General features: G+C 51.3%; 2 protein-coding genes across 13 annotated transcripts in view; one reads left to right on the top strand and one right to left on the bottom strand.

The window, feature by feature from the left end:
• Positions 1–14686, top strand: part of LOC122224621 (cyclic AMP-dependent transcription factor ATF-7) — a 90174-nt gene extending 75488 nt beyond the window's left edge. For 6 of the 9 annotated variants that reach the window (XM_042946687.1, XM_042946689.1, XM_042946688.1 and 3 more), the window contains 2 exons: positions 185–293; positions 3922–10544. In XM_042946687.1, the coding sequence (XP_042802621.1) occupies positions 185–293; positions 3922–4139 (327 nt within the window). In that variant the 3' untranslated portion in view covers positions 4140–10544. Of the gene's footprint in view, positions 1–184; positions 294–3921; positions 10545–13930; positions 13991–14317; positions 14440–14552 lie in introns of those variants that run through there. The other 3 variants (XR_006204868.1, XR_006204869.1, XM_042946691.1) reach the window with 3 other exon arrangements.
• A 361-nt stretch (positions 14687–15047) lies between these two features.
• TARBP2 (TARBP2 subunit of RISC loading complex) lies at positions 15048–20897 on the bottom strand. Of its 4 annotated transcripts, none has more exons than XM_042946697.1 (9): positions 20762–20897; positions 19273–19442; positions 18358–18460; positions 17682–17777; positions 17027–17099; positions 16697–16814; positions 16260–16387; positions 15645–15846; positions 15048–15485 (listed from the first exon to the last, which is right to left on the bottom strand). In XM_042946697.1, the coding sequence occupies exons 2-9, from the start codon at positions 19430–19432 to the stop codon at positions 15328–15330; spliced, it is 1038 nt and encodes a 345-aa protein (XP_042802631.1). In that variant the 5' UTR covers positions 19433–19442; positions 20762–20897; the 3' UTR covers positions 15048–15327. The 4 variants fall into 4 exon arrangements, with proteins under 4 accessions (XP_042802631.1, XP_042802628.1, XP_042802630.1 ...); XM_042946694.1 differs by lacking the exon at positions 20762–20897 and adding an exon at positions 19997–20178; XM_042946696.1 differs by lacking the exon at positions 20762–20897 and adding an exon at positions 19748–19858.
• Positions 20898–21565: the final 668 nt, after the last annotated feature.

Raw genomic sequence — 21565 nt, 5'->3', positions numbered from 1 at the left:
TCCTGCCGTCGAATTCATGACTGTACTGGCCCTGAGCTGTCTGAAGCCTTGCTGGATCAGGAGTCTCCCAGACTCAGGGGAGAAAATCCAGGCAGCATTCTGTCCTTACTGTGGGGACAGCTGCTGGGGGCTCAAGGGTAGAGGATGAATTTTCTTGATACCTTTATCTTCCCTCCCTCTTTAGAATGAAGTCACGTTACTACGCAATGAGGTGGCTCAGTTGAAACAGCTACTGTTAGCTCATAAAGACTGCCCAGTCACTGCACTACAGAAAAAGACCCAAGGCTATTTAGGTGAGTGACTCACAACCAAAGCAAGGTTGGTCAGTCAGTAAACTGCATGTGCTGCGTATCTGAACTGTTTATAATTTTGTAAACCCATTCTGAATGTTCTGGGGGATCCAGACTAATAAGTGAACAAACAGCCTTTCTGGAACAGCCAGTCCTACAAAATAACTTTTTTCTGAACCATATAGAGTTATCATAGTTGGAGATAAAGGGTAGCACTATTGATTGGGTGCCTACTTTGTGTTGGGCACTCTACCATCTGCCCAGTTCTCTCATGAAATGGATCTTGCCCCCATTTATACATTAGAAGACCGAACTCAGAATAGTCATGTACCTGAGGTTACACAGTTGGGGAAGTGGCAGAGGCAAGATTCACATCTAGCTCTTTCTTATGTCAAAGACACTATCTGGGCCTCAAGAGAATATAAACAGCAGATGATGCATTGGCATTTGTTAAGCATTGTGATATGGGGGTATATTTTATCTTCCTAATGATGGGCTGATGGTGGTTTGAGTTTGTAACCTATGTGCACACATAGAACAGTGCTAGAAAGAGACGGTCATAGCGTCGTGCTCAGGACAAGCGCAGTCCTGAGATTAAAATTACTGTGAATACTTTGCTCATGGACAGTGAAAGCAAATAAATCTCCTTTGCAAATTTAACAAATTCATAGAAATTTTGGCTGTCAACTTTTGATATATTGAATTATTTTTCCACTAACTGTCTTTATTATTTCAGAGATGTGTTCCCATAGAAAAAGAGTAACCACATCACTCATTTTAAGCGTCTCTATTTAAATTTTAATTTTAATATGTACTTCAGGATACACTCATTCATTAAGCAGATATTGATTGAGCCTCTTCTGTGCCAGGCACTGTTTTATATGCTGAGGATATAATAGGAAACCAAATATTAGATTAAAATCCCTACCCTTGAGGGGCTTATATTTTAGTAGGCAAGACAGACAACAAGCGAGATAAATAGGTACAATATATGGTATGTTAGGTAAGAGTAAATGCTTGGAAGAAAAAATAAAACAGGAAGAGGAATATGAAATGTTGGCAGCAGGGTTGCAATTTCAGATGAGGTGGCTTTTGAATAAAGACACTTAAGGAAGTGAGGGAGGGGTGCCTGGGTGGCTCAGTCGGTTGAGCGTCTGACTTCGGCTGAGGTCATGATCTAGCAGTTGACGAGTTTGAGCCCCGCATCGGACTCTGTGCTGACTAGCTCGGAGGCTGGAGCCTGCTTTAGATTCTGTCTTCCTGTCTCTCTGCCTCTCTCTCTCTCTCTCTCTCTCTCTCTCTCTCTCTCTCTCAAAAATAAATAAACATTAAAAAAATTTATATAAAAAAAAGGAAGTGAGGGAGCTGGCTATGCATTTGTATAAGGGCAAAAAGTACTGCCAATAGGAGGGATCGCAGCTGCAAAGACCCAAAGTAGGAGCATCAGGAAGGCCAGTGTGGCTGGATTGGAGAGAGTGGGGGGTGGAGAGTAGTTGGAGATGAAGTAGGGGAGCTAATGGGAACAGTTCTGCATAGAGCCTCCTTGGTCGTAGTGAGGACCTCAGCCTTTACTCTCTGTTGGGGACCATTCGAGGGTTTTTAGAAGAGGCGTGACATGACTGATCCGATCTGTTTGAACAGGATCACTCTTTTGGAGTGTGCAGGAGCGCACAGGCAGGAGCAGGCAGTCCATTTAGGAGGCTGTTGCAGTCCTATGAGCAAGAGATGACCGAGCCTTGGACCAGGACAGTGGTAGCGAAAGTGGGGAGAAGAGGGTGAACTCAGGGTGTGTTCTGCAGTTAGAGCGACAGAGTTTGATAATGGGCCAGATGGAGTGGTGTATTTGTGAAAAGAATCAAAAATTGCACCAAAAGTTTTGGCCTGGGCAGCTGCCAGAATGGAGCTGCAATGAATTGGAAGTAGAGGGAAGTATAGAAAGAAATGGATTAGGAGTGTATCTGGAGCTCAGATTTGGACAAGCTGAGCTTAAGAAGCTGACTAGGCTTGCAGATGGAGGTGTCAAGTGGAAGCTGGTTATGTGGTCCTGCAGTTCAGAGGAAAGGCTGAAGATATAACTTGGGGAGTCAGCAGCATGTAGTTAGCTTTTAAAGCCACAAAACCGGATGAAATGTTCCTGTTACCAAAAGAGCACAGACAGAGAGAGAAAAGTAGTTGCAGGACCGAGCCCTGGGGTACTTCCAACATTTAGAGGTCAGAGAAAGGAGAAGAAACCCACAGATGAAGCAGAATGAGCCACCAAGAAGGCGGGAGGAAAATGAGCTGAGTAGTGGGTGTGGTGTTCTGGAAACCATAGTAAGAAAATGGTTCAACAAGTTCATTGATCAACTATTTCAAATCCTCTTTGATGGGGTAAGGAAGGCAAGGACTGAGTATTCATCAGTATGAAAAATATATATACAGTAAGTTTTCTACTCAATCCTTGCAAGAACTTTTAAGAGGTAGTTGAGCCATTAAACTACTTATTTCCAAAGCTGTATTTAGTTCCTGCTGTGTGGTGTAGACACCGTGGTAGGTATTTAACAAAGGATAAATGACACACTGTCTCCGCCTCTGAGAAACTCAGAGTTATGAGGAGATAAACATTTCAACATGTGAATAAGGTAAGTGCAGCTAACCGACTCACACAGCCCCTAGAGTGGGAGCTTCCTGAGGACAGGCCTCCTGGTTTATTCATTATATACCCCAGTGCTGGCACAAAGGATGCTTGGTAAAAATGATGAATCGATGGAATAGATGAATGTGCTCTCTGAAAGCCCAAGCGATGAAATAGTTAATTTCATGAGTGCAACAAAGAAGGCTCCACAGAGGGGGTTATATTTGAATCCTGAAAGAAGACTCGGACAATGAAAAATACAACCAACTCTTACTAGTTTGCCCATGTTTATTGCATACATCTCTGTTTAAGCAGCCGTAGAGGTTATGTGACGTTTAGTAAAACTCGACTGAAGAACAACATGGAGTCACCTCTGTGTGCAGCTCAGCTCTGTGTTTATCGTCACTTTAGGTGACGTGGCATAGCTCATAATACGTGTTTGAAGTCATTAATGCCTAGCTAATTGATAGTCAGGAGGGTCCAACAGGCCTCTTTGTAGTTTGTTGTATTAACTGAACCTTGGCCCAGGACTGGTCATAACGTCATCTGAGTGCAGCGTGATATTTATCAGGCTCACCTGTGGTGCAACTGGTTACTAAAGGAACATAAAAAATAATGGAACAATTAAATTCTTGTGGGAATTAATCAGGATAGCTAAAACAAGCGATCTATTTTAAAGCACCTTTAAAGACATGGATAAAGGAAGAATGTTCCAATAGGGGTAATGAACTACACAAAGACCTAGAAGCCAGATGGTGTAATTAACATGTTGAGGTGTCTGCTTTACTAGGATAGGTAGATTAATGTGGGCCTAGTTCTTGCTGCCCATCTCACAACTTCCCATTTCCTAGCCCCTCCATGGCTTAGAAGCCAGTATTCTGGGAAGCTTCCTCCCGAAATGATGGGCTTCCTTTTCTTTTGGGCTCCTTTAGAACTGTGGCACAAGGTAGTCCTGCTTGTTTGTCCATGTTGTTTTCTAACCACTTGCTCTCTGCTCTTTGCCTTCCTCCCTGGCAGAAAGCCCCAAGGAAAGCTCAGAGCCCACGGGTTCTCCAGCCCCTGTGATTCAACACAGCTCAGCAACAGCCCCCAGCAATGGCCTCAGTGTTCGCTCTGCAGCTGAAGCTGTGGCCACCTCGGTTCTCACTCAGATGGCCAGCCAAAGGACAGAACTGAGCATGCCGATACAGTCGCATGTGATCATGACCCCACAGTCCCAGTCTGCGGGCAGATGATGCCTCCCCTGGTGGAGAGGTCCCTAGCCAGAGCTCGCCCACCCGAGAGCCAAGAGAGATGTCATCTTATCCCCTCCATCTGCCTTGGATGTGGCGGTATGAGGGAAGGATTGTGTGTTGTGAGTAACGGACAGATGTGGGGCTTTTCTCTTCAGCCACATGGTCGTGTACATTGACACCTGTACTAGGAGCCTCCCAGCCCCGGAGCCACATAGATCATCCCCTAAGGGGGCAGTTTCTGATGTACCTACAGCCAAAGGCCTTTCCAGATGGTCCGAACAATCACCCCAGCCTGTGCATGTGTACCTGTCTCTTAACACTAACCCTTGCACTTCTAGGTTTTGGGTTTCTCAGTTGCCTCTCTTCCCATGAAGCCATGGCTTCCTGTTCCTTAGCAGCACGCCACCTCCTGCTAGGTAGAGGGAGGCTAGTGTTGATGGCAGGTCACCTGCTGGCCCGCCTCAGCCACCCCATAGGCTCAGGACTTTGTCTCCCATTAGCTGCTTATTTTATCCCCTTTTCCCCTTCCTGAAGTCTAGTTAAAACATTCACTTATGGCGAATGTAAAGTTACCTTTGATACATGAATTAGCAGTATTTTCCAGCTCTTCCATAAACTTTAGTCCTCCCTACCTGCCACCAAAAAAAAAAAAAACAAAAACAAAAAAACACTCAAAAACAAAAACAGAGCAAAAAGAAACAAACCCCAAGAATTCTAATCCTTTTTCAACTATTTCTAGAGCTATTTGGGTACCTCATTTTTTGTGTCTTGAGTTTTCCCGGTCTCCAGGTGGGGCCTTTTCCACCTCCCAGTAAGCCTTGGCAAGATCATCTTGTGTGGCCTTATTAGCTCTTGCTTGTTAGTGAAAAGGGAAAGTGCCCCGAGTGTGACTAGCTGATTCCCTGCCTCCCCAGTCCACCCTCCTGCAGTTATCATTAGGGCAGGCAGGAACAGTATAGTTTAAAGCTCATTCTATCAGGTTACTAAATTGAGTCTTTATGTTTTACAAGAGTTTACTGGCCAAAGCACACATATTCCATTTGGTCGTCTGTCCGCTCCTGTATCTCCCTCTTTGTCCGCGTCTGTGTCCTGCCTCTGTCTCGCTTCTTCCGATGCAGCCTCCTGGAACTAGATGCCCCCTAGATGCAATGCATCCCCAAAGGCCCAGCCCCAGGACTCTGCGACATCAGAGCCAGGGTCCTGAGTGGGTTTTCTCGAGGGTCAGGTAACATGGGGAGAGGCAAGAGAGAGAAGGTGCAGTACTGATCTCAGCAGAACAGCCCTGCTTGGGGAAGGTCTGGCCTGCCCGGGGAAATTGGTGACTATTGCTCTCAGCCATTCTTACTTTGAGGCGTTAGGTTGCAGGGGGAGAAATTCATCCCTCTTGTCCCTCTTTCTTCCCCATTAAGACTTCTGATCTTCCTTTGGCTCTGAACTATGCAATTTCTACCAGGGCCACAGGAAGTGATCCAAAGCCAGAGGCCTGTGGATAGATAGGTCAGCTTTAATAGCCTGTCAGTATGAATCCCTTCCAATTGTCCCAGAGCCACCTTCTGCCATCTGCCCAAGCCAAGAATGCCCTTTTCTCCCTCTCTCCTACCTCCATCTTAAACATACGTGCAAAATAACTGCCAGCTTCCTTCCTTAGTTTGTTTCCCAGAATTGGCTGTCATGGGGGAATGAGGAAACCTAAGCTACGAGATTCCCGTCTTCCCAGAGTGCTGTACTGGTAAGCCAGTCAGGTGACTTGTTCTGCTGCATTTGTTTTTCCTTTCCCCTCCTGCTTTTCAGAACCAGTGCTGAACACGACACACCTGGTAAAGAGAAGGAAGAGAAAACACAGTTTTCTCATCCTCTACCACCCGGGACCCAACAGGAACAGCCCCCGAGGTGACTCAGACTAGCAAATGGCCTGGCAGATGGTCGGGATACAAGTCCCCACCTCCAGGGACTGCACTTGCCTTCCACAGTTCACAGCCGTAACTTGTACTCAGGACTTTTCCTTTTGATGGCTGTTCCCTGGGACTTTCTTCTGCTTTAGTTGTGTTTCATTTTTTATCATCTTGATTTCCCACCAGCAGCCTTGCCCTAAAGCTTGACTGAGTTTATGGCTCCTAAGGAGCCTTCACAAGACCCTGGACTGTTTTTCTTCCCCCTTCATTCTAGTGTTTTTCAAGTTAAGAATCCGTTTGTCACTGCATACGTGCCCTGCCTCACTGTTTGGCTGTGGAGGAAGTTTGAGTCGTACCCGTCTGTCCCCATGTAGGACAGCTAGTTTATTTAGAGGGTCTCTTAGTCCCCATGTCTCCTTCCCTTGAGCCCTTACCTCATTGTCATCGGTGGGAAGTTCTTATTGGGGCCTAAATGAGGGGATTGCCAGAACCTTACTGGTGAAGCAGTAGGAAGGGACAGGATAGAACCCTCCAGATAGCTCTTTAGCTGGTCCTTGGCCTCACTGAGAAAGCAGGGCAGTTGGTTATCCTGAGACTCTCTCATAGTTAAGGGGAATGTCACTTATACTCACTTGTTATTGCTGCCAGCCGTGTGGCCACTCTCCCTTGCCCTTTGCTTTCCAGACGCATCTGGACCAGAACCAAGCGTCGTGGAGGGCGTCACTTCACCCTTTCTTAATGACCGTGGCCTTTCTAGGAGCCCGAGGGAGGATACTTTGTGAGAGGAGCTGAGAGTGTGGATGCCTTGGGACTCTAAGCAAACACAAGATTCAGGCCTCCCACCTCATTCCGGAGACACAGCTGATAGATAACCAAGGCCATAGAGAAAGGTACCAGACCAGGTCTTCAGGTCTGCAGACTTTTGCCCTATTCCTTTAAAAGAAGGCTTGCTCAGAGTTGCAAAGCCTGAGAAAACTTCCCTCACTGCTAGAGAGGGAAAAACTAGGCCCTCCTTTACTTGCTCTTTCCCTGTTGGTTGTACACCCCAAATCTGGCTTCCTTCAGCCTCCACTCCTCTCCGTGGTCCTAAGCACTAGACCCTCTACTCTTGGTAGTGGTAAATAGGAGACGAGCTAACCTCACTCACCTTGCCGCCTTCCCTATGCCTGTTCTGCCATTCTTAACTCTTTTCCTGATTCACTGCCCTCCAGCACTACCTATCCTGGTTGACGGGGTACTTAACCATAACCATGCCCTGTCTACAGCCTGAACCACCAAGCAGACACCAAAATACTCCTCCTGTGGTTTCTAAGGCTCCCTTGCTCCACACTGAGAGGCTCCTTCAAAGGTGCTAGCCCTGCGACAGCCCCCTTCCCCTGAGAGTCCCCCCTTTCTTTCATGACTTCCTTGCCATCCCCAAATCATTATTTTTCATTAATATTGTACATTGTATACACAGGAAGGAAATGTATTCTTTTTTTTTTTTTTTTTAATTTCATAACCAGTCCGTTTAGAATCCAGTCCTCCTAGTTATATCACATATGCCTTTGTTGATAATGCTCTTTCCGCTTTCTTTAGACTTTTGTTTGACAGGGGTGGAGGGGGGAATGGGACAGGTGAGGACCCCAAGGCAGATTAGAGGATTCCCCCATCCTGCTTCAGCCCCCACAACTTTAATCATCCCCCTCACTGTATAAACCTGATTTCTCTGTGTGTTCGCATACATGCATGTACACACAGACATAAATCCCCACCCACTCACCTCAGAGTGGTGACCCAGCAGGAATGAGAGTTAAGTGGCTACTGGCCACTATTCCCACCCCATTACCAGTTCATTTGTCTCTCCTTGGGGTAAAGTCCTACCCCCAGAATGAGAAAAGGCTGGGGAGAATAAGGCAGGCTAAGGCAGCTGTGTCCTTTGTAGATGCAGGTTTGTATTGTAGCTGCTAGGGTTTATTTTATTTTTTTAATGGGGGGCTGGTAGCACAGAGCTATCATCAACATTAGCTACTGGTGGGTGATGTTTTAGCTGTAAGAAATGGCTATGAGCACTAGTTTCATTGACCTTCCCTTAGGGCGGTGGTTCTCAGGATGTGGTCCAGGCTCAGTAGCAGCAGCAGCACCAGTATCTGGGAGCTTGTTAGAAATGCACATTTGGGCCCCACCACAGACCTATTGAATGGGAAACTGAACTGGGCTGGGCTCTAACAAGCACTCCACGTGATTTCTAACGCACACTAAAGTGTGAGAACCATTGCCTTAGGGGCAAGCTGGAAAATCCTTGTAGGGTGTCAGGGATATTTTAAGTACCATCCTCTGCCTTAGCACTAACACATTTTTCCACTTCCTCCAGTACCTCCCTCTACCCCCATTAAAACAACAACCACGTCATTCATCTCAAAATCTAGGTTTGAGTTCCTTCTACTTCTTCCCAAAACCTGTCCTGCCTTGGTCTGGACAGGAATTGTCGCATATTCCCTTGCAAACTGGTCACTCCACAGTCTTTGTTACGGGAAGGACGGGCTGGAGCTCTAGCTGTCCTGTAACACACACACACACACACACACACACACACACACACACACACCCCTTTCCAGCAGGGAGATGAGCCTCCAGCCCCAACCGTGGAGGCTGCAGCCTCCTGACATAGTGTCAGTTGAAAGAAAGTGGTGTGTATCTATGGTTATATCTCTGTTCATCTGTGTACCTTTGACATGTAGCAGCCCCTCTCCGTCCCGTCAAGGAGCTCGACTCTGGGTCTGGGTCTCCCCAGTCCCCAGTGGCGGACTTTGACAGGTGGGAGGATGCAGTGCTACGGGCTGTTCTGTTACAAAACCGTCTTCTCCCTTTCCCTGCCACCCGACTCGGCATGATCCCTGTGAGCAGGCTCTCACGATCTCCCAGGACGGGGCTGAGACAGAGGCTTCACTCTGTTCTCCCTAACCGTGCCTTCTTCCGTCCCCCGCCCCTTACCACCCAGCAGTTCTCCCCCCAGCCATGCCTTCTCCTGCTCCCCCTTGCCCTGACATATATTGTGCCTTATTTATGCTGCAAATATAACATTAAACTATCAAAGAGAACCACTGTTATGTCTAATGCTTCGGTACTCTGATCTACAAGTCTCATTGGCCACTATTCTCTGGGAACTCCTTGGGCTTTCATGTCTGTGCTTTTCCTCACTCTCCCGTTTTTTAGGACAGAAGGAGCAGAGATTCTTATCCCTCCTTTTGATGCAGGGAAGACACAGCCTAGAGAAGGTAGGTGGTTTATATCAATCACATAAAGACAAAAGAAGGCGTAGAGACAGGGGCTCACATCTGTGCACTGCCATGGGCACAAGGGCCTCCACATTATGGGAGCCTTTGCTGTAGAACTTGTGTGCTTTATGTGGATGGGGGATGGTCGGGTGTCTGAAGGCAAGTGGCCTCTTATCTTTCAGTGTTTTTCCCCACCTTCCTCCCAACAATAAAAAACAAAAGCAAGCCCTACTCTCAGAAAGTTCCCAGCATGACTAGGGGAGTGCACACACAAACACACACACAGGAGTTCAAGATGTGGGGAAGAGGTCGATCTGGAAGTGAGGGGTGGAGCTTATTTAAAAGCAGGTAAGAGTTCACAAGAAAAACAGATAATAGCCAGGAACTGGCAAGGGGCAGGGCAGTCACTAGTAATTGCTCATGTTTATGTATCCTTAGATAATTAGCACAAATGAGGAAGCGGGAGCCAGGCTACAGAACTTGACCAGGAGATAGCAGGTGCCTCTGAGGGCTTCCAGGTAGAAGAGAAGTGACTTAGAAGCTGTTTGTGGTTGGTGTTTGGTATAACTGATGCAAGTAGGAAGCCTGAGTCTCTGCAGGAGAGTGGGAAAGGCAGTGGTGGTCTTCACTGTGTTGTGCTCTGGAGCGCATGGGTTTCCAGAGAAGGTGAGAAAATAAGTTGCTGAAATCCAAATACCAAAGCTGCCAAGATCGTGAGGCTTTGGAAGACCTGGGACTGAAGGGAGGGCACTTTCCCAAGTTGGGAGAATTAACCCATCCCAGCTGCAGGCGTATCTTGTTCAGTTGCACTTTGCAGAGGGTGGGGATTTTTTGTTTTGTTTTTTACAAATTGAAGGTACAGGATCCAAGTGGAGGAAGTACGTGCAGATGTGGGGGAGATAGCAGCAGAGAACTAGACTTAGAAGTGGAGCCTGAAGATGGGACTACATTGGTGTAACCCCATGATCCAAGCTGAACAGAGGAGCTGCTGCTTATGGAGGAGCACGGAAAGTGGTTTCTTGAGACAGATTCTCCTGGTGAAGGCGCTGTCAAGACTAGAAATGACAAAGGATTTAGAATATTACAGGGCGGATCTCTGTAGCATGGCCGGTTAGCTCGTCCGGCTGTTAACCCAAAGGTTGATGGTTTGAGCCTACCCAAGGATGTGATATTTGTGGTAGGATGTTACAGGGGTGTCTGGCTGGAGTACCGGTCGGTGGAGCAGGTGACTCTTGATCTCGGGATTATGAGTTCAAGCCCCATGTTGGGTGTAAAGATTACTTAAAATTAAAATCTTCAAAAAAAAAAAAAAGAGTATGAGAATATTACGGAAACATAGTTGATAAAGCAGTGGTGGAGTTTGAGAGGTTTGTCTCTAATTTTTAAAATTCTGTGGGTAAAGTGCTATCAAAGAGCATCGCACACTACTGAGAAATCATTCATGGAAGGAAGAGCTAATGAATGCGGCAAACTTCATTGTCTTATTTTAAGAAATTGCCATGCCACAGCCACCCCCACCCTTTAGCAGTCACCAGCCTGATCAGTCAGCAGTGATCACCATTAAGGCCAGGTCCTCTACCAGCAAAAAGATTACAGCTTGCAGGGGGCCTAGCTGGCTCAGTAGGTGCAGCATTGGCTCTTGATCTCAGGGTGCTGAGTTCAAGCCCCACCCTGGGTGTAGAGCTTACTTAAGGAAAAAAAAAATTACCATTCACTAAAAAGCTCAGATGATTGTTAGCATTTTTTTAGCAATATCTTAACTTTGTTTTAAGTTTTACTTATTTATTTTAAGAGAGAATCCCAAGTAGGCTCCACGCTGTCAGCACAGAGCTGGAGACAGAGCTAGATCTCATGAACTCTGAGATCATGACCTGAGCCGAAATCAAGAGTCAGATGCTTGACCAACTGAGCCATACTGGTGCCCCAGGAATATTTTAAATTTAAGGTATGGACATGATTTTTTTAGACATTTGCACACTTAATAGGCGATAGCATAATGTAAACATAACTTTTACGGGCACTGGGAAACAAAAATTCATTTGATTTGCCTCATTGCGATACTTTATTGCAGTGGTCTGGATCTGAACCAGCAATATGTCTGTTCGTACCAAAGAAGATAGCTGTCTCCATCCTGGACATAGGAAGTTAGCTAGACCTGACCTTTTCTGAATTGAGCCTCAGCTCAGATCCACTTGTAATTGATGATCAGAGACACTAGGAGAATCAGGGTAGCAAACACTTACTGGCTGCTCTGTGCTGGGTGTAACACTAGATGTGTTGCATTCATTAAGTCATTTTCTGTTCACAACAACCCCTTGGTAATGCCTCATTTAAGATGAACTGAGGTTTAGGTTGACATTTGCTCAAGGCTCATGGTGATGTGCACATGCTAGCATTACAATGGCTCTGTCTGACCCCAGAGCCACTCTGCAAAGGCTCACACACCCTCACAACGCTGCCCCTCTGGACTTCTGTCAGGTAAGAACAGACAGAGGCCTTGATGTGGTATAGGATCCATTTCCCACAGAAAAACCATCTGCTCGTGGACTGGATACTCCTCCCTTCTAAGAAGCGGTGACATTCCAAGATGTGATGATGATGAGTGTCAGGTTCTGTGCTTGGGACCAACTGTGAGACCAAGCTTACAGAGGGAGGCCGCATTAATAGAAACCTAGTATCTCGAACATGCAGATCAAAACCTGCTCTATTCTACCTATCCAAAGTTATAGATTGGTTGCTAGCTGGCTTGCTAAAAGAGGGATGTCCCCTTAACAAAAAATAGAGTGGAAGAATCAAATACGTGAAAGGCTTGCACACATGAAAGATGTGCAACAGTATGTGACTTAGTGGGGCACACTGAGACCCCTGGTGGAGGCCACAGGAGACGGAAGCCAGCATGGCACACGGATAAGTCTGCCCCACCACTGTCTCAGGAGATGGAAAATTCACTGGGACTCTCTGCAAGGATCACCACTGCTAACGTTTTGAGGACACTTGCTCTGTGCCAGATCCTGTGCCGAATGGATTACAAAAAGTATCTCAAATAATGCTCACCCTGGAAAGTAGTTTCTTTTATTAAAAATTTTTAATTTTTTTTCAATATTTATTTTGAGAGTGAGAGAGAGAAAGCACGAGCTGGGGAGGGGCAGAGAGAGAGGGAGACACAGAATCCAAAACAGGCTCCAGGCTCTGAGCTGTCAGCACAGAGCCCGATGTGGGGCTTGAACTCACAAACTGAGATCATGACCTGAGCCAAAGTCAGATGCTCAACCGACTGAGCCACCCAGGTGCCCCATTTTTTTTTAATGTTTATTTATTTTTGAGAGAGAGAAAGAGTGTGAGTGGGGGAGGGGCAGAGAGAGAGAGGGAGACACAGACTCCGAAGCAGGCCCCAGGCTCCGAGCTGTCAGCACAAAGCCCGACGTGGGACTTGAACTCATGGACCACGAGATCATAACCTGAGCCAAAGTCAGACGCTTAACCAACTCAACCACCCAGGCACCCTTCGAAAGTAGTTCCTTTTAACGTTGCCATGTTTTTCGGTGAGGAGACTGTGGGTTTTGAGAGATGGCTTGCCCAAGACTGATCCACAGACTCTTTACCTCATGGCACCTCTCCAGCACAGGCTAGAGAGCCACACGGGGCGGGGACAGGGGAAGTTGAAGAAGGGATTCTAGGACCAGAAGGGAAACTGTATCAGATGACTTTGAAGGACCCCCTTCCTGATTTTTTCCTAAGGCAGAATTCCTGTCACCTGCTCCAACAGGTCAGAGCCAGGCAGAGGATGGGGTGACTAGTAGGAGGTGAACAGAGCCATATTCCAACCCCAGTTTCCTGCCCCTGCCTTTCTGTGACTCCTTAGAATGAGGCTTAGGAACCTTCATCTCCCCCCCCTCTCCCCCCCCCAACCACCACCCTTCAAAGAGCAGAAAAAGGAAATGACCAGACTTGACAGTGCGGAGCTGTGGCCACAGGGTGGCAGCAGTGCCTCACTGCAGAGGATGGCTCCAGAAGCCCAGGTGAGGCGGGTCCTAAGCAGCGCTCTCTAGTGTGAAGACAGGATCAGTCTGCAGAGATTTGAAGCAATCCCCACTGTGTGGGCTCTGAAACCTTGTAGTCTCCTTCTGTATCCCACTTTTCTGTCCACAGGCAAATCTCAGAATAGTGATCCCATTTTCAACCCTCCCAAGAGCCATGTAGGCAAGGGTGTGAATGGTCTGGATGACCCCAGCTGCAGCCACAGTCATGGCAAGGATCGGGCTCCGTCATTCTGGCTAATTCTAACCCTGGCTCTTAGTTCCTCCCTCTGTCCCGGGTCATAATGCCTAGCCCTTCTTTAGAAGACTTCCTCTATGCTTTTATTCTCTAAGGAAGGAAAGAGGAGGTGATCAATTGGCGCTCTCCAACCTATTGAGAAATCGGGGGTTCTTGAAGGCCCCCCAGGGCCTGGCTCTGACAGAACATCTGCAATTAATGATGCTTCTTGAGCTCTGGAGACAGGATTTATGCATCTAATAAAGTCTCTAACTCCAGGCTTAGGGGTTGGGGGCCGGAGGCTGGGAGCAGGAAGTCCCGGGGGTGCCATGGGAGGGGGTCCCAGGCGGCTCCTAATGGAGCCGTGCGTTTCCATTGCCTGCTCTAGATCCCCCCTCAGGCTGCTGTGGGGTGGGGGCCGGAGCACAGCAGGTATAAGAGGCGGGTATAGCCGCAGGAGGGCAGATGGCAGGATGGATTCCAGGCGGGCAGCAGTGCTGCTGCTGGTGCTGCTAACAGACTGGGGCTGTGCTGAAAGACCAGGGGGCCAAGACGAAGGACGGCAGATCCTCGTGGTAAGTTACCACCCCCTCTCCATGTCACCATTTTTCTGTCTCAGCGGGAGGCTTGAGCTCCAAGTTCAGATACTCGGGCTGCCAGTGTCTTCACTGGGTCCTCATATCTGAGGAAATGGCTCCTCAGCTTCCCTTTGCCTGGTGACCTAAACATCCAAGGCCTTTGCCCATCTTCCTTCCCCGATGGCCCTGTACCACAGGAGGAAGACAGCAGGCCCCGCCCGCTGCAGGAGGCCCAGACCCCTGGGTCATTCCTGCACTCCCTGCTCCAGGCCATGCAGAGACACGGCCGAAGCTCAGCCTTTCGGTTTCAGCCCCAGAGGTGAGTCTGAGAGGGACACTGGGCAAGGCAGGGGCCAGAGGGACAGGAAAGGGGCAGGGGGCGATCTGGGAGGGCCTGAAAGGACCTACAGCTGAGGATGGATCTCTTCTAAGGTTTGGCAGAAATACCCGGGGCTCCTGGAGCAGTGAGCAGTTGGGTCCCCGAGCCGGGGAGGAGCTGAGCGCCCCGTTCTGGAGCCTGGCTGCCCCTCAGCGCTTTGGGAAGAAGTGACACATCATCCCTTGATATGTTTGCGTGCAAGGCTCACAACTGAAAGTGCCGCATCTCCCTTACCCCCCCCCACTCCCCCCCTACCCCCCAAATAAAGCTGTCCAGCTTCTGAATCCATGTGTCTGCCTGTATGAGACTTCAAAGGGCTGGGGGAGAGCCCTGGGACCAGAACCATGGCCCCCTCCATCTCCACAAAACCCGAGCGCCGCAGGAGCACAGGCAGTGGGGCCCCCGGAGGTCACTGTACCTAGCCTCCTGCCACTAGAAAGGCAAGTGTGGGGACGTGTGGGGAACCAGGTGGGGAGGCACAACAGGGGAGGCAATCTGGTGCTAACCTCCTTTGTCATCAGTACCAGTCAGAGAAACCAGAGCAGACGTAAGAATCCAAGAGGCAGCGCGTTTATTCTGGGCTCTAGAGGAGAGCCCCCTGATTTCATTCCCACTCGTCACCACCAGTGACAGAAGGCCAGATCTTGAGCCAGCCAAGGCCCTGGGGTCCCTGGCTCCTGGCCCTATGTCCTCCTGAGCCTGCAGGCAGGCAGTCTGTGTCAGAGGTAGAGATGGCACCTCCAGGGGTACCAGAGCTGAGCAGACACATAGGCTGGGGGCAAGAAGGGCAGGGAGCAGGGGTGCACGTCCGTGAGTCCGGCTGGGGCTTTATTTGCTGCCCGCCATGATCTTGAGGTACTGCAGGGCACGGCAGGCAGCCTCGCCGCGGGCTGCCTCCCTGGTCGCTGCAGAGCCGTGACACACGGTAGCCGGCTGTGTGGACAGCTCCACCAGGCACTGGCAGAGCCCACTCAGGCTCAGTTCCTCTGGAGAGCAAAAGAGAGGAGGGAGGCGTGGTTGGGTGGGAAGGCAGAGCCGGGAGGGGTACATCCACATCACCATCATGCCCTCCCCAACCCCCGTCGGCCCATCTGTACTTGCTCTGCTTCAGTCCCCACCATCCCCGGCCTCCCCACTAGCCATACCAATATCCAGATAGCTGACATGGAAGGCCTGCTCCTCAGAGAGCTCACTGAGGACACTGCAGCAGGCAGGGCCCAGAGCACCTAAGGCGCCCAGGGAGCAGCTGCGGAGGGACAGGATCTTCTCTCCCACTGAATTTCGCAGAGAATCCCAGGTGCAGCCGGGGCCCCGGTTCCGAAGTCCATCCAGGCGGGAGCCCACACCCTGACAAGATGGGGACAGTGAGAAAGATGCAACCACGAGCTGAGACCCAGGCACCGAACGTTCAATGCCAAGGAGGGAAAAGCCCACAGAATGAATGCTTCATCCAGCTTGCCTTCCCCGAGTTGGCCCCTCTAACTACTAGACTCTGGACCAGGGGTCCAGGCAGCCTTCCTCATGCCAGTAACAGCAGGCTGCAGGGCCCCTGCGCTGGGTCAGCTCCCCACAGCACTCACCAGGCAGGCCTGTAGCTGAGGCTGAGAGGGGGCTCAAGGAACTCTGGGTCTGGTAGGAAAATGGGGAGAAGCAGGCCTGGGACCAGAAGAGGCTCACTCCCGAGCGACAGGCCCATGTCCCCAGGGCCCTGCCTGGCATGGAGGATGGACCACAGTGCCTGGCCCGCACAAACCACTCACAATGGAGAAGTGATCGTCATCAGGCTCTGCCTCATTCCCATCCCGGGCATCCAGAGGCACCGTGTGCACTCGAAGCAGCATTTTGGCCGCCGCATTACGCTTTGCCAGCTTTTTGGAAGTGCCACTGCCTGCGTGTGGGGAGAGGGTTACTGGATTATGATCGTCAACAGACCCAGTGCTTTCCACCCAGCTCAAACTTGAAGGTTGAGGGTCCCCTCACGGGATGTCAGTTGGAAAGAGGAGCTCTGGACCTGCCATGCACCTGAGAACCTGGTCAGCCAGAAGGGGGGCAAAGGGCAGAGTGCAAGGGAGAAGCCAGGAGGAAGGGAGCCGAGCCAGGGGCTCAGCCAGGACAGCGGGGCTTTGGCAGAGAGAGGCTAGGAGCTGCCTGCGGCCGGGGCTGGAGTAGCTGTAAGAACTCCCCTCCGCCCGGTTACCAATCTCAACGAAACGCTCCACTCGGCAGGTCATGGTAAACTCTTTGCGGTGGGCCGGCCCAGACTCTTGGGTCACCGTGTACTCAGGCAACCGCCAGCCTTTCTGCACCACCAGCTCCTTGGAAGGGAGAGACAAGGGTGTGCAAGGCTGAGTGAGAAAAGACTCGTCCTCTCCTTCCTCCCCTGGGAGCCTCAGGTTCCAGGTTAGAGGAGGAATAAAGGATGTGGGACAAGCCCTCAGAACAGGGGAAGAGCCCCACATGACCGTCCCTCATGGCCCCAGGTTCAAGGGAAGACAGGCATGCGTGGGAAATGAGGATGGGGGCACACCTGCAGAGCGCCAACAGGATTGCACTCGGACTGCTGAGGGGAGACGGGGGGCTGCACCTCCATGGGGGGGCTCCTGAAGGAAAAAGGGTCCAGGCCAAAGCTGCTGGGGCTGTCCCTTTTGCAGCTCCCCATGAGTCCTAAGCCCTGCTTCGGCGTCCCCATGACCATTTCCCTACACCCCACCGGCAGGCAGCTGTCTGTCCAAACATCCAGCCTGCTTCCTCCCCCTCCCACCCAAGTGAGGTCTCTTCCAGGGCCCAGGCCCACTGAGATTTTTCTGGAACAAAAGATCATCACCTTGCCAGGACAGTGGGAGAGGGGCTGTATATCCAGTCCCTGGAAGCACCTGATGGGACGCACACACAGGACCATCATGTGACCAACTCAGAAGCAAATGGGGCCTGCAAGACCCTCAGACATGGCCAAATATCATCCACGTGGCTATTTAAAAATCATAAATTCCCTTCTGTCCCAAGAGCTTACCAGCTGGTACGAATTCTTCAAGTGCTGGTCCCCAACTATTCCATCCTGTTTACTCTCAGACTTGCTCCTGCCTGACCAGCCTGAGTCCAAAGGCTGGGGGACCAAAAGCCAGGACCCCTTCCTTCCCACCCACCCCCCCGCCCCCTTCAGGCAGTCAGGAAACACAAGATACCTGGTTGGAACAGCAGATGGAACAGGAGTCGTAGCCACTGCAGCAGTAAAAACTGGAATGTCCTCAGGCAGTGAAGAGTCTAGGGGAGAAAAAGAACTTCCCGAGGGGAAGGGGGCCTTTGATTCACACCCATGTGTTGGGTGGGGGGGCGGGGGGGAGGGTAGAGGGTGGGGACCCAGGTCCTCCTGACCTGCCCATCCCCTAAGAAAACTTCTTCCACTTCAGCCAAAGACTCAGGGAAGCTTAACCACCAGCGATCCTTTGCTGCCAAACACTGGATCAAAAAGACTGAGAGAAGGGGAAGGAGGGTCTCTTCCTACTCAAGAAACACGGAGGCTACAAACTCCAATGAACGTGTGGAGGAAGGAGGGACAACGTGCTAGACAGAGGAGGCGTGCTGGGGAGTGGCCCCTCTAGCCTCAGCCTCCGCCCCACACCCTCCCGAGCCTGGGCCCAAACCACAGCCACAGCCCTTTGACATTCCCCCCCCAAGGATCCTTCACAGCAGCAGGAGCCCTGGAAGCATCCAGCTCGTCCAGAGGACACTCTCAGGGAGAGGCCCAGGTTGAGGCGGCTAAGTGCCACCAGGCCAGCCCTACTGGGCAGAGGAGGTGGCCGCACAGGGGCCTGTGTTCCTGGCAGGGCCTCTAGGAAGCCTTGGCTGTTCCTCCCTCACCTGCTGTCCTCCAGGGCCGGCTCCAGCATGCTCCCCCCTTTGAGGTGTTTGAGGGCCACCTCAGCTGCCTTGTGCTTGGCTGCCTTCTTGCTGGGGCCCTGACCTGGGAGAGGGGCGTGGGCAATACTGGACGTCACTGGGAGGACAGAAGAAAAACCAGCATCCCACAGCCTCTCTCCTCACAACTGGAGGGAGTCAACCAAGCCCCACTCACCAGGTGCCCCTGCCCAAGACTGGAAGCGTTACACTAGCTGCTGGAAGGAAGGGCTTTTATCTTCCCAGGAGCTCCCCAAATCAAGTCATGTCGGACATAAACTGCTCCTGAGTTCACACACCTTGGGGTGTGGATTCTTTCCCTGCCTTACTTTCCCCTGGGAAGCACTTTCTTTTCTCTCAATACAGACAGATGACTGCAAAGGTAGAAAGAGGGTAGGCTCTAGAGTCAAGGCCTGGCTCTGCCACTTACGAGGCATGGGACCTTGCACGAGTCGTTGCATCTCTCCGGGTCTCACTTTCCTCATATTCAACATGAGGATACTACCATCTACGTCACTGGATTAGACTGGTTTAAGATTAACTGGGAATTTGGTCAAGCACCTGGAACAGAGACCAGTGCAGCCAACACATACTCCCCCAAATACTTCACTGGGACTTGGGTTTATCTCCCCCTTCTCCTCTAGGATGATGGCAATCTGCCAGAGCACTGTGGCCATCCTGCTTGCTCCTCCAACTCTCCCAAGTCCTACCCACCTCCTCACAGACCCGTTTTCCCAATCCAGACAGTGGCTTTTCCCCCTGAAATCTCTCCTTCCCTCACTGGCCTCAGAGAAGACGACTGGGAAGAGACTCCAAGAAACAAAGCCAGTAGGGCCCTGTGAATGCACACCCCAGCCAGGCTGCCCAAGCCTTCCTCACCAGTGCAGCTGGTGTCGCCAACGGTGACCCGGAAGGTGAAATTAGGCTGGTGGGCTTGGCCCTCGGCTTTGAGAAGGTCGTACACGGGCGTCTTCCCTATTCTGGTCCCATACTCCTGCAGAAGGCTGATCGGGGTCTTGCCCGGGTTGGCTGCCAGCATTTGCTCTATACTGAGGGAGGCGGGAGGCACAGACCCTCATCACACCTCCAACTCTGCACCCACCTGGCCAAGCACTATCAAACCCAGGCACACCATGGGGGACATAGGGTCCAGGGGACCCCGGACAGTACAGCAAACACTAGCTGGATTCAATGTGGAGTAGAGATGCAGGCTGGGAAAGCAGGGTCCACTGCCCCCAGAGCAAGCGGGGAATGCACTGTTCCTGTCTCGGTTAGGGAAGAGGATCCTGTACCCCAGTGCAGGTCGCAAGTGCATGTCCCCTGACACAGTGCAGGCCAGGGACCCGGTACCCACCAAATGCACTGAAGGTCGGGGGCATTAAAGCCCAGTGCCCCAAGTGCAGTCTGGGAACCGGGCCAACCCAAACTATTTAGAGCAGGAGGCAGTGGCCACTGCCGGGATGCATGCCGGGAACCACGGCCCACTACCCCAGTGCTTGCCGGGAACAACCCTCAGGCCAGGTGCATGCTGGGGCCGCGCCGCTAACTCCTCCGCACCGCGCCACGCTTTTCTCCCGGCAGGGATCGGTACGAGGCGGCTCACCTGGGCAGCCCGCAGCCCGTGGTAGTGCCGGAGCCCTGCTCCTCTTCACTCATTCCCACCTCCGTCCCCGCGGGCGCCACCGTGACTGCAGCCTCCACGCGCCCCAATACACAGCCGACGAGCTAGGGCCGGGGCCAAGCCCCGAGTCGCGGCCGGTCGGGCCCGCCGCGGGGCATGCTGGGACATGGAGTCCCCCGCCCACCTGACTCCATGAGTCTCCATCGGGAGGGGAGCTATCCGACCCACAACTCTCCGCGTGGTTTGTCCTGCCAGGCAGCACCGCCTTCTGGGAGGAGCAGAGCCCTCCACTATCGCTTCCCGAACTGAGGGTGGTTATGTGTGTGTGTGTGTGTGTGTTTTAATAGCGTTCCGCCTTTTTTCCGCGTCTCCCCTCCCCGGGGCGGGCATGCGTACTAGTAGAGTGGAAGAGGCTAGAGGCGGGGTGGTGAGGGGTAACTCGAGCACCCGGTCCTTTGAATCCCGAGGAAACTACAAAACCCAGGAGCTCGCGCGCCATATTTGTCGCAGCTGGAGGGGCAGGGTCAGGCGTGCACGGAAAGCTTCGCGGTATAATTGGTTATTTCCGATTGCGCTAACTTGCTCCAGCAGATTGCGATTGGTTACGTTACCTAGAGGGGCGGGGACAAGGAAAGAGTCAGTTCCCCTTGGCCCCGCCTCTTTTCTGAAGAGAGGTTGTGATTGGTCCAGTGGTGAGGCGGCTGTCGGATCCTAGCTCTGCAGGCTCGGAGGATGGGCCTTCCTTACCTGGACGCGGGGAGGAAACTGTTCTTTGCCCCTCAAGCGGTGGAGCAGGCCAAGTCCATCTCAGGCAGTTCCCCCTCAGCGCGCGGCCTAAGCTCCTGGCCCTCGAGCCTTCGTCTCACAGCCTCTGCTTCCTTTTCCTTCACCCCCCTTTCCCTTAATTCTGGCCCGCAGCCTGTCTGGTTTCAGTTCTTTTCTAAAGCCTGTTTAGAGTGTCCCCAGTCAACCTTTTTGCAGCTGTCCAGGAGACCCCCTCTGGGTGCTGAGAATCAGGCTATGGTTGGGACAACAGGATTAGAAGGACTAACGCATGTCGTGGTCTCATTCCTTCTGCTGTGGGTCTTGGGTCTCTCAGCTGAAGAGACAGCAAGAGAGGATTCTGGTCTTTTAAAACGAATCCACCAATCTAGGTGCAGAGCAGAACACGTATTTTTGAGTCCCAGAGCTCCAGTCTCTCCTCCCCAAAGTCTCACGACCACGGAGTCAAAAGATGTAGGGGAAATCTTGTGACCTTGGAGAGAGATCACGAAAATGTCTGAGTCTAATGAGTGTTCTGAGAACGGGTCAGGTAGTGGAGGTCCAGAGGAATCTCAGAATGATAATGAGCAACACCGAAGGGGGACGGGGCACTGAGCTGAGTGGATTCCAATTGGGTAGAACTGGAGTGGTGACAATTAGGGGAAGGAAAGCTGGCAATAGCGGTATGACAAGGGAAGCAATGCTAGAGCTCTGAGCGGGTGTGGGTGGGGGGGGTCCCATGTTGAGGGGCTGCTGTCTAAGGGTGTAGGAGGGAGTTTATAAGGCTGG

The sequence above is a fragment of the Panthera leo genome, chromosome B4 (genome assembly GCF_018350215.1).
Source record: "Panthera leo isolate Ple1 chromosome B4, P.leo_Ple1_pat1.1, whole genome shotgun sequence".
Lineage (NCBI taxonomy): Eukaryota > Metazoa > Chordata > Mammalia > Carnivora > Felidae > Panthera > Panthera leo.
This window is presented reverse-complemented; position numbering and strand designations above follow the sequence as displayed.